The sequence below is a fragment of the Mauremys reevesii genome, linkage group 11 (genome assembly GCF_016161935.1).
Source record: "Mauremys reevesii isolate NIE-2019 linkage group 11, ASM1616193v1, whole genome shotgun sequence".
NCBI classification, from domain to species: Eukaryota; Metazoa; Chordata; order Testudines; family Geoemydidae; genus Mauremys; species Mauremys reevesii.
This window is the reverse complement of record NC_052633.1, coordinates 52462270-52474351: the sequence shown is the minus strand read 5'-3', so window position 1 is coordinate 52474351 and position 12082 is coordinate 52462270. Positions and strand designations below refer to the sequence as shown.

Here is a 12082-nt window from a genome sequence, read left to right as displayed (position 1 = left end):
CCACACTCAAAGAGTAATTATCAGTGGTTTTCTGTTGAGCTGCGAGTATATCTCTAAGGATCTATCTTAGATCTAGAACTGTTGAATATTTTCATTAGTGACTTTCATAATGGGGTGAAGATTATGCTTATAATATTGTCAGATGATACCAAGCTGTGAGGAGTTGCATGCACTTTGGGGAACAAATGACCTTGATATATTGGAGACTATATTGGTCTGATATCAACAAGATGAAAGTTCAGAGTGACAGGATGTCATCCAGCTCCTATCTCTTTTCTAACCACAAACTGCTCAGAAACGTTTTTCTGGTCAAACACCTTGTCCAATTTATTTACAGTGTTCTCCCCACCATCCTTACAAATTGTGCAGAACTGTATTTACAATAGCATACACCCCTTAGCACACACAGCCTAGGAGAGGGGAGACAGAAGGTATCTTCCCTTTCAGAGATATCTCCTGGCTCTGACTCTCAAAAGCCTGCCAGACTCCCCCTACCCTCCCTTTCCTTCCTGTGCCTTTCTACTGTCTGGGCTAATAGGTTAATTAGCCTTGGAGCTCTCTCCAGCCCATTCCCAATCTGTCAATTAGGCACAACTTTACCTCTCAGGTTTACTCTGTGGCGATGTAATTGGTGACACAGTGATGAGAGTGTTGGTTCAGCTGCTGTTGCTCAACACCATCTCACAAATACACTTAAGGAAAAGTCAAATGCACAAATACAAAATATGGAATAACTGACTAGGCAATAGTACTGACAAAAACTATCCGGGGGTTATAGTATTGTGCAGAGGTTCTCAAACTCTGGGTCGGGACCCCAAAGTGGGTTGTGGCCCCATTTTAATGGGGTCACCAGGGCTGGCTTAGACTTGCTAGAGCCCAGGCTTGAAACCCGAGCTCCAGCACCTGGGGCTGTATCTGAAGCCCAAATGCTTTGGCCCTTGGCAGAGGGGCTCAGATTACAGGCCCTCTGCCTGGGACTGAAGCCCTTGGGCTTCAGCTTTGCCCTCACCTGCCTCCCACCCCACCCAGAGCAGTGGGGCTCAGTGGGGCTCAAGCTTTGGTCCCCCTTTCTGGGGTCATACAGTAATTTTTGTTGCCCGAAGAGGGTCATGGTGCAATGAAGTTTGAGAACCCGTGTTACAGTGGATCATAATTGAATGAGAGTCAGTAATGTGGTGCAGTTATGAAAACAGCTAATATAATTCTATTGGGAGTGTCATATGTAAGGCATGGGAGGTAATTGTCCCCCTTGGCACTTTAGCTGGAGTACTATGTCCAGCTTTTGGCGCCACACTTCAAGAAAGATATGGACAAATTGGAGAGAGATCAGAAGAGAGCAACAAGAGGAAAGGTTAAAAAAATTGAACATGCTTAGTCTTGAGAAAAGAAGACTGGGAACAGTTATTAAGAGGATGGCGATCAATTGTTCTCTAGGTCCACTGAAAGTAGGACAAGAAGGATTCTGCTTAATCTGCAGCAAGAGAGATTTAGAATGGGTTTTAGGAAAAGTTTTATAATTTTAAGGATAGGTAGCTACTGGGAGATTGTGGAATCCCCATCATTGGAGGTTTTTAAGAACAGGTCAGACAAACATCTGTCAGGGATGGTTTAGGTGTACTTGGTCCTTCCCTTCCACAGCATGGGGGAATGCACTACATGACCTTTTCAGGTCCCTTCCAGCTCTACCTTTCTATGAACACAGACCACAGAATTTCACCCCTACTTCCTGCATCGAGTCCATAACTTCTGGTTAACAACATCACATTTTTGAAAGATATCCCAGTCTTGATTTAAAGACATTATGAATACCACATATATTGGAAAAATGTATTATATTATATTTTGCACTTCTATAGAATCTTTCATTCAAGCATCATGGAATTCTTTATAAACATGAGTGAATTAAACATAAGACCCTTCTGAAGCAGGATGTCATTATTGCATTTTACAGAATGGTTAAATCAAAGTCTGTCTGCTCTAAGTTAATTCATACCTGTGCAACTGGGCCAGTGTAGTTACATCATTGCCCCTTCCACCATCCCACTGCCAGTGCGGAAATACTGCACCAGCACAAAGCAGAGCTCACACACTGGTACAGTTGAGGACACTATCATAACAAAGTAAGCAGCAGTAGTTCAAACCCCACCCCAAGCTGGTGCATTTTAAAAATGTACCATTTCAACTCATCAATTCATCATAGCTCAGTTTTAAGATTGCCACAGTCTATCCTTTGTTTTCCCCATTTATGGGCAGAGTTGCGGGGGTGGGGGTCTCCCTCAAAATAGAAAGTAATGTATTATGTCATTGTATGTGCAGCAATTCTTTACTCCTAGAATTCAGTACAACAAAGTAAGATCAGGAGAGAGAGAGGAAACATTTATCCTCACATTTGTTGTGATTAAGTTAATTGCGTAAGTGAAAATAGCACTTCACAAAATGTTCAATATTAATCTCATTAGTCAGCAGAATACTGAGTTTTAAAAATTAAAAACACTCCATAAATTAAAGCAACAAGCATTGTTGTCTAATTAGATGACAGTTGAGAATCCTAATTAATTGCTTTGAAATACTTAAACAGAGATTAATAATTAGCAAGTAATAGCCAAATGAGATCTCATTTTAACTTTGCATAGCCTGAACATCAAGTTATTTACTTTGGGAAGCTAAAAATTGCTGTTGTGCTTCCATCCCCAGAGCTATCCTTTATAAGGGCATTTCCTATTTTGTTAGCATGTAGTTCATCTGTTTGTTTGTCGTTCTGTGTTCTTATGTGACATTCATCACTGTGTTATCTAGAATTATTTCAATGTTTAAATAAATTGACTTTCAGGCAAGTAAATTTTTTCTCTCAACTTCTCCCCACAGGAAGGAAAGGTGCATGTGATGTTTGTTTTTAGTTACAAGGAAAGCTAATAAGTAATTCTGTAAGGGAAAACAAAGTATAAAAAAGTGAGGTTTTTCTTTGGATCATAGAGTGGGAGTTTTGTGGATGCTCTTAGTTCTTGCGAAAGTTAAGTCTAGAGTCTGGGGCTCTTCTCCAAGAAAAAGCAAGCCCTGTTTCCTGCACACGCACATGTCAGCAAACATCCATCAAGTCTTGTACGTATCCTTTCTCTGGCTGCACAGTAGATGCTTTGGACATTCATGGAGTTATTAGTTTTTTTTAAATTGTATAGACTTGTTTGGATATATTAGGTCACCAAAATTTAGTTAGCTGAGTTTAGCTCTTACTAGTTGAATTCAGTGAAATAAATATTATGTTTGTAATTTTGTGATAATGCACAAGTTTAGACTGTTGTTTTTAGTTTCTAAATTACTTTTTGTTTTGCACTAAATATACCCATTTTCCCATGGGTTTAAAAAGAACTTATAATGTTTTACTTGGAAGCATTGACTACATAGCATGGAAAGGGGCAGGTTTGGTACATCCAGAAATGCAGAATTACAAAAAAGAAAGAACATGTATTATTAAAAACTAAAGCACATAAAGTAATAAGTGGAGGAAGCGTTTTTTTAATAAGTGATAACACAAATACCAGTACAGTGTTTTTATATGGTGTTTACATGAAATATCTTTTAACATATTTCCCTGAGTTAACTTCAAAACAAAGCTAAAAAGAATAGTTTAAAGCACAGTATAAGGAGAGGCAGTGATTTGGTGTGGGGAGAGGGGGAGAGCATTCAAGATAGATAGGACAGCATAAACAGAAGAGCAGCTCCCCATCTCTTGAATTGCTAAGAGGTTATACAGAGAATATACATATTAGAATGGGTGGCCCTGATGTCTGAGAGTCATTACCTTAGGATGGAGGGAATATATGGAGAATTTTGACAAGATTTAAAAAAAAAATGCTAGTCAGGAGAAGCAATCATTTTTGTGATGTTGACTTAGTAAAAGACCCTGAGTTGGTGAGAAAAGTAGGAATCTCAGAATCTAGGTCGAAGCCACGTATTCTGTGGGTGACACACTTCCACCTTGGAAGCTGTCATTCTCTTTGATTTCATGATTCACTTATTGATCATTTTTGGCATTGAAATCTACATTGAACCACCAAAATGTTCACTAACTTACTGATATGGTGATGCCACGCCACTGCCCTTCTTTCACCTCCTCCTTCAGTCCTCTCCTAAGAACTTACTGATTTTGTCTAGCTCTGCACTACTAACTATCCACCTAGAATCCTTTGCCCTGTGCTTTCATATAACATTTATTATAAAAACAACATCATGAAAAGTAACTCTTCCACTTTACTCAGCACTGATAAGGTCTCAGCTGGAGTATTGTGTCCATTTCTGGGCACCACATTTCAGGAAAGATATGGACAAATTGGAGAACGTCTAGAGGAGAGCAACCAAAATTATTGAAGTTCTAGAAAACATGACCTGTAAGGAAAGATTGAAAAAATTAGGTTTGTTTAGTCTGGAGAAGAGAAGACTGTGGAGGGGACATAACTGTCTTAAAGTAAATAAAGAGGGTGATACATTTGTTCTCCTTAACCACTGAGGACAGAACAAGAAGTAATGGGCTTAAATTGCAGCAAGGGAGATTTAGGTTAGACATTAGGAAAGACTTCCAAACTTTAAGGGTAGTTAAGTGCTAGAACACATTACCTGGGGAGGTTGTGGAGTTCTCTGTCCTTAGGTGTTTGTCTAACCTGTTCTTAAAATCCTCTATCAGGGATGGTTAAATAAAATTGGTCCTACCTCAGTGCAGGGGGATTGGACTAGGTGCCCAATCAAGGTCGTTTCCAGTCGTGAATTTCTATGATTCAATAATTCATTTGTTGTAGTTTTTTATTAAACATATCTATGACCAAAAAAGTGTGCCATGATTAAACAATTTGAATTATTTCTCTTCCTCCTTTTCTTTGTCTGTCATTGGACTTCATTATCATTTTTTACTGCCTGCCTGAAGGCTTGATACTAGCGATACGCTGAGTGCTGCTTTGGCAGTGATCAACACTTTTTGTAAGATGTTTAAAATGTAAATTTCTAGTATCATGCATATCTTATTATAGGTTCTACATAATAAAATAATTAAAGATTGCCACCACACCAATGTGGCTAATGAAAGATTTGTACAAAAATGTTCATGTCAGCTGCTTAATTTTATTAATTATATATTGATAGTAATGTGCAATGGCTACAATAAATAATTTTTGATAATTTATCATTACACTTAATATAGTGGAAATGCATACAGTACAGCTGTAGTATATTACACTTTCCACTAGCGTTCCCCAACATATACATGCACAGACATATGCACGTGGCTAGTCAAAGATTGAAATTATAATGTTTTGTGCTCCTCTGTATGAGATCTTCTACACAAGAACCAAGGCTCTATTCCTGCAATTCACTACATGTGGGGTTCATTGGTGCTCCACACGGTTGCAGTAAATTGCAGGTTCAGAAGCCCATGTCTGCCAAGCTGAGTAGCACAGTTCAGTGTTTTCTGTTTAGGGCCTTCATTGCACTATGTTGTATGCAATACTTGTATCTTGAACAAAACCCTGACATGTTAATGCCATGTGGCCTATGTATTTAATTCATACCTATGCTCCTATTTTTGTGTTTGTTAAAATCCTGCTGTTGCTGTTTTCATATCCTTCAGCCTTGAACATTTCTCAAGGTCAAAAGACTTGACAGAAAGAAGCCTTAGTCTAAAAAAGCTATTCTTGGCTGAAATAAGCGTTTTGTGCCTCCTTACTGTACAAGCTAAAAATATTTTTAAAACTTCTATGCAGGCAGTTATGCAAATTACTCTCACTGTTTATCATATTTTTCAAGCCATGTATAATAGGAAATGGCTGGTCTGATCAACACTAGATGTTTTTAAATATCAGGGTATTGGTCAGTGTTAGCTGATACAATACATTGCAAAACCAATAAAATAGGGTTACTTAAAAATAACTTGAAATACATCTTCAAATATATATTGGCTATAATTTCCTAGTAGTGGCTCCAATACGGTTACATTCAATAGCAACATGAGGAAGCAAAATAGTCCTATTAGCAGGGTGAGAGATGGCAGTTCTCCTTAATATTTATCCCATGTGCTTCAATGTGGCTAAATTGTGATGATTTTTTATGTTATTATACAAAGTTAATTCTAACTGGAATATTGACTTATTTCACTGTCTAATACAGAATCTATAACTAAAGTACAATGTATAGTAATAATATACAGAGGTAAAAACTAACTCAGTCTTGCTCTTCATAAAAACTGACTTGGCCTAAGACATCCAACTAATCAGAACAAAGCAAATAAACAAAAATAAAATAGAAAAGATAAAATAAAATAAAATAATGTTCCGCTAAATCTTGATTGCACAAAAAAGTCTTGCAGTGTGACCTGCACTTTGCCAAACTCTAGCTATTCTATCATATCCCTGTATTTCTAATGTGCCTATCACCATGGTTTCTGATTGTCAAATACAGAGATTAAAAGATAGGTCTATTGTTGTCTGACACTAGGCAAGTTGTTTGACTATATTTTAGTTGTTTGACTATAATCTCTGCTGCTCCCTAAGTTATAGCATATAAAATTGCATAGTGAATGAACTCTAGGGGAGAGAGAAGTGTCTTCATGCTCTTCAGTAGCATCCTGTATTGGTGGGATAGGAAGGAAAGGTCTGTGAAAAGAAGAGAGAAGATTTTGAACTCTGAAAGTTACAAGATATGAGTTCAATCTGGTCTGTGGTGGAAGAGAATTTTGTAGTGCAGAGCTCTGCTTCTGACTTCCATGAAGCTCATCTTAGGCTCCATCAGCTGCAGTGTATTTGTCCATCATTGCAATGTCAGTAGGTTATATATGAGCTTCCAAGTTATTTCTCATTGAGGGACTTGTAAAGAGACATTCATCAGAGAATAAACTGCTGAAGATACCAGACACCTAAATTCTAGGCTTCTCCATCTAAATTTGAATATCCGTGGGTTATTATTCATCAGATAAATTAGTATACATTTTTCCCAGTTTTTACATTTATTTCCTGCCCATGTGTCTAATCTCTCTGTTCCTTTGTATCCTTTATCTGTTCACTGGTGCTTGTAAGACCTCCCAATTTAGTAATAAAATAAGCTGTCTACTTAAAAATTAAAAGGCATGCATTCACAGTTCAAAATGTAAACTCAGGAGGGACATACTTCAGGCAAGACGCCATGGATATGTTGGGCAGCTCAAGAGGTTTGAAGAAGCAGTTGGATTTAGCCTGACTTCTATCTTTTAACCAGGACCTTCCCTGACCAATCCTTAAGCCCCTTATTCTCCACCAAACTTGTATTTATTTAAAATTCTATGCATTCTCAAGGCTTACATCCCCATAAGGGACCTCCAGAATGGGGGAAATGTTAAACGGATTCCTTTAGAGCAAGATTACAAACTATTCTTTGGGCCTTCTCCATGGCTGAGGAACAAGTCCCAAAACCAGCATCTGGCTCCCTTAGCCCAAATGAAGGTTTACTCCCAAGTCTCTGCAACCTTAACCAAGACAGTGTCCAGCCTGCATCCTTGTCCTTCTAGCTCACGCCATTCTAGTAAATATCACACAAGGGTTTTAGAAAGAAAGTGTAAACTTCTTGATGTTCATATATAAAAATAACACAGTTCAAACAATGTGTATTGCTTAAGTAAACCCATATGATACAAGCAATGTATGTGTTCCTATAGAATGTGTATGCTCAATGTTGTGTTTGTGGGAGGGGGATTGTTCTGATTTTCTTGTTAAATCCATAGCTTAATAGATAACTGCTTTGCCTTTAAGTATATACCACAAAATATTTGCATTATAGACAAGGCGGTGTTGGTGTAGGAAATTTTAATTTTTGCATTCTCTCTCTCTCTGTAACCTTAATGTTGAACTGGCATAGGATGTTTTATATGTAATACATTTGAACTCTCTCTCTTGAAACACATTCCCTGTTACAATCAGCTGGTTCAATAGACACAGTATTGTATTTGAAAAATAATAGTTAGCAAGAGGAAAGATAGAGCAGATATAGCATTAACCTAATTCAAAATAAAAGCTCTAACAGCATCATTACTGCTGTGGAGATTCATCAGTGTCTTACCTCTTGATTTCTAGAACTATTGTTTTTATAGCTTTTACAGTATATTTAGCATTTGAACTAAATCTTTCCTATTCAGCTTCACCTTAATAAAACTTGCTTTCTAGAGAGTTAATTCTTGTTGAAATACTTATAAGTCTTCATTTTGGGGCGATAACAGGAGTTCATGTCATTTTGAACATATTTAATAGGGCTTACTCATACAATATAATGTTATGAGACAAGTTTATTACTTTTCCTGTGCCAATCAGGCAGTTCAGTAGGTGCTCTGATGAAATCATGCAGAAGAACGTGCAAACTAGGATACCACATCTGCACTGAGAAATCAAGTGATGCTGTCTTACTTTTTGCTATGATTTTTTTTGTTTGATTACGTGGGTAGAATTAAAGCTCAAATATATTAGCCTGTTCTGCAGTAATTTTTCAGTTTAAAAACATTTAACTAAATTTCATTTTAGAAAATAAGTTTGTCATTAACTGAGGCAGATGGTTCAGTTGTAACTTACAGTAGAATACTTCTGTACTACCATTGAATTAAAATGGGCTATTTAATTGATCCAAATTGTGTATTCATCTTTTAGTGACTAACATCGCACACACTTAGATTTAATATGTGAATACTTCAGTGGCATTTATATGTAAACGATATACATTTGGAAGTTTACACTTCCTCTCAGGTTTACTTCTTTATGTGCTAAAGGTTTGATTCTAAGCTCCTTAAATAGATGGGGCTATATTAGTGAGTAACAGTTACAAAATCGGGCCTTGGGTGATGAGAGAGAGTAAATAAGTGGCTTATAGTATTTGAATTTTCAGATCATTTTATTGCACATTTGTTTAGCTGCACATGTTTTACACAGCTATGTGTTTTTTCAGGTTGTTTTATTGGAATTGTGAAGTCATGAAAGAATCACAGGAAGATACCCGCAGCACCTTGGATAATGAGTGGAAGATAAAGAGAAAGCAAAAAGAATGTGGCATATAAAGGGTGTAATACCTGGAGGTATTAACTCTGACTCATATCTGTAAAAATGAGACTAGCTCTCACAAAATACAAGTTATCTTAGACAGTCATCAAGCTTGGAGTCATGCTGTCAAGCTAAGAAATTCACTCCCCCCTCCCCTTTCTGACAGGTAATAGAGCATTGGTGAATTATGATTTTCCTAAATTGGAAGCACTCATTTTTACCCATGTAGTTCATCCTTATGAATACATAATAAACATTGCATATTTAATGTGCATTATAATGGGAAACTGACTCATTAGCAAAAAAAAATGGCAGATTTTAAGGCCTTGGTTCCAAATTGAGCTGGAGCCTCCCAATGCACTTTGTACAATCTGGGAGAAGATGTATTGAATGGCCTTCTTTTGAAGGCCATAATGACATTTAATATAAGGATATCATCTTACTGTTGATATCTTTGAAGAGTCATAAGCAGAAACAGAAAAATGAATGGCGGAAAGGAGTGTGACGGAGGGGACAAAGATGGAGGTCCGCCAGCAGTACAAGTTCCAGTTGGCTGGCAACGTCGAGTGGATCAAAATGGAGTGCTCTATATCAGGTGAGGATTATGTAAATTCTGTGCTCTTTTTATTATTATTTATTTATTTATTTTAATCATGACAGAAAGCACATACTAGTTTAAGGCAGTGACTCTCCTGATGATATACAGTAACTTTATGTATTTTTCCTTCTGGAAATATTAGACCAAATGTTCTGCTGGTGTTAATTGGTGCAGCTCTGTCTAAATCAGCTGAGCTGTTCCAGGTTGAACCAGCAGAGAATTTGGCCTATCGTTCATTTTTTGTTGCCGCTTTGTTTTAAAAATTCCAGTATCCAGTTTTAATCACTGTACTTTTTTTAACTAGGCCTGATATAAAGTAGCATGAATAATTCCCTTCTGCTGCTTATTTTTCTGTGGTTTTGAATTGTTCACATAGATTTTTATAGCTGATAACTATGTCAGACATAACACCACATGCATTTTTTATTATTCAGACCACTTAATACAAACTCAAAATATTTTACATTTACCTCTTTTGCATTAGTCTTCCTAGATTTATCATAGAATCATAGGACTGGAAGGGACCTTGAGACGTCATCTAGTCCAGTCCCCTGCACTCATCACAGGACTAAATATTATCTAGACCATTCCTGACAGGTATTTGTCTAACCTGGTCTTAAAAATCTCCAACCTCCCTAGGCAATTTATTCCAGTGCTTATCCACTCTGACGGGAAGTTTTTCCTAATGTTCAACCTGCACCTCCCCGGCTGCAATTTAAGCCCATTACTTCTTATCCTATCCTCAGAGGTTAAGAAGAACAATTCTTCACCCTCCTCCTTGTAACAACCTTTTATGTTGTTGGAAAACTGTTATCATGTCCCTTCTCAGTCTTCTCTTTTCCACCCTAAACAAACCCATTTTTTTCATTCTTCCCTCATAGGTCATGTTTTCTAGACCTATAATCATTTTGTTGCTCTTCTCTGGACTTTCTCCAGTTTGTCCACATCTTCCCTGGAATGTGGTGCCCAGAACCAGACTCAGTACTCCAGTTGAGACCTAATCAGTGCTGAGTAGAGCAGAAGAATTACTTCTCATGTCTTGCTTACAACACTCCTCATAATTCATCCCAGAATGATGTTCATTTTTTTTTTTGCAACAGTGTTACACTGTTGACTCATATTTAGCTTGCGGTCCACTGTGACCCCCAGATCCCTTTCTGCAGTACTCCTTCCTAGGCAGTCATTTCCCATTTTGTATGTGTGCAACTGATGGTTCCTTCCTAAGTGTAGTACTTTGCATTTGACCTTATCAAATTTCATCCTATTTACTTCAGACCATTTCTCCAGTTTGTCCAGATCATTTTGAATTTTAATCCTATCCTCCAAAGCACTTGCAACCCCTCCCAGCTTGGTATCATCTGCAGACTTTATAAGTGTACTCTCTCTGCCATTATCTAAATCATTGATGAAGATACTGAACAGAACCAGATCCAGAACTGATCCCTGCAGGACCCCACTCATTATGCCCTTCCAGCATGACAGTGAACCACTGATAACTACTCTCTGGGAATGGTTTTCCAACCAGTTATGTACCCACCTTATAGTAGCACCATCTAGGTTACATTACGTTTGTTTATGAGAATGCCATGCAAGACAGCTTTATTAAAGCTTTACTAAGTCAAGATATAGCACGTTTAGCGCTTCCCCCTAACCACAAGTCTTGTTCCAAATGTCCATTGTTTTTACATCATTTCTAAACTTCCTTGTGCAAGGAAGTTAGGAGGATAATCCCTGTAATAGCTGTAAACAACATGAATCTTGAAAAGGTTTGCAAATGTTTGTATATTGGATATAACCATTCTTCATCAAGAACTCCTTCTACAGATCTCCAGCTCCTGGCCACAATTGTCCCAACTTTCTGTATGCCAAGTACACTACTGTTTTGCAGATCCAGATGTTAGGTGAGTTAATACAGTACAAGAGACCACAGCACCAGCCACGCTAAGTTCCTTTCCATCAGCCATAAACAGGAGGTATCCAAATTTTTGCTGCTGCTTCATGTGCTTGTCCACTCTGGGTGTGCATACACTCCAAGCATTTGAGGTCAGAGTGTTTTGGCCAGCAGCGTCCATTGGGGCCACTCATGTAACCTGACTGTCCTCATGCCACCTTACCAAGGTCAGAAATGCTGGAGTGGGCTCAACCATCACTCAGTTCCTCTTAGTTCCCATGACTGTGATGGAGCTTCTTAGTGTCTGCATCTGGGCGCAACATTTTTCACAGTCTCTTGTAGATGATTCTGTATGTTACTGATAGGTATGGTTAGTTAAGAGAGTTACCTGTTGACAGATTTTTTATTATTTTTTTAAGTTTTGGAAAAACTTCCATCCTTCCCCCCCCCTTTTTTTTTTTTTTTTTTTAAAATCTTATCAGGAACGACTTCCCAGTCTTGGGGCTTAGAGATGTCCCATACAAAGTTGTCCAACTCTAAGTATTGTGCCCTGCTTGT

General features: G+C 37.8%; 1 protein-coding gene across 8 annotated transcripts in view; it reads left to right on the top strand.

Annotated features, from left to right (window-relative positions):
- MBD5 (methyl-CpG binding domain protein 5) overlaps window positions 1-12082 on the top strand; it is a 221071-nt gene that overhangs the window by 141525 nt on the left and 67464 nt on the right. For 7 of the 8 annotated variants that reach the window (XM_039493824.1, XM_039493821.1, XM_039493826.1 and 4 more), the window contains 2 exons: window positions 8944-9070; window positions 9496-9630. In XM_039493824.1, the coding sequence (XP_039349758.1) occupies window positions 9518-9630 (113 nt within the window). In that variant the 5' untranslated portion in view covers window positions 8944-9070; window positions 9496-9517. Of the gene's footprint in view, window positions 1-8943; window positions 9202-9495; window positions 9631-12082 lie in introns of all 8 variants that reach the window. The other variant, XM_039493823.1, reaches the window with a different exon arrangement.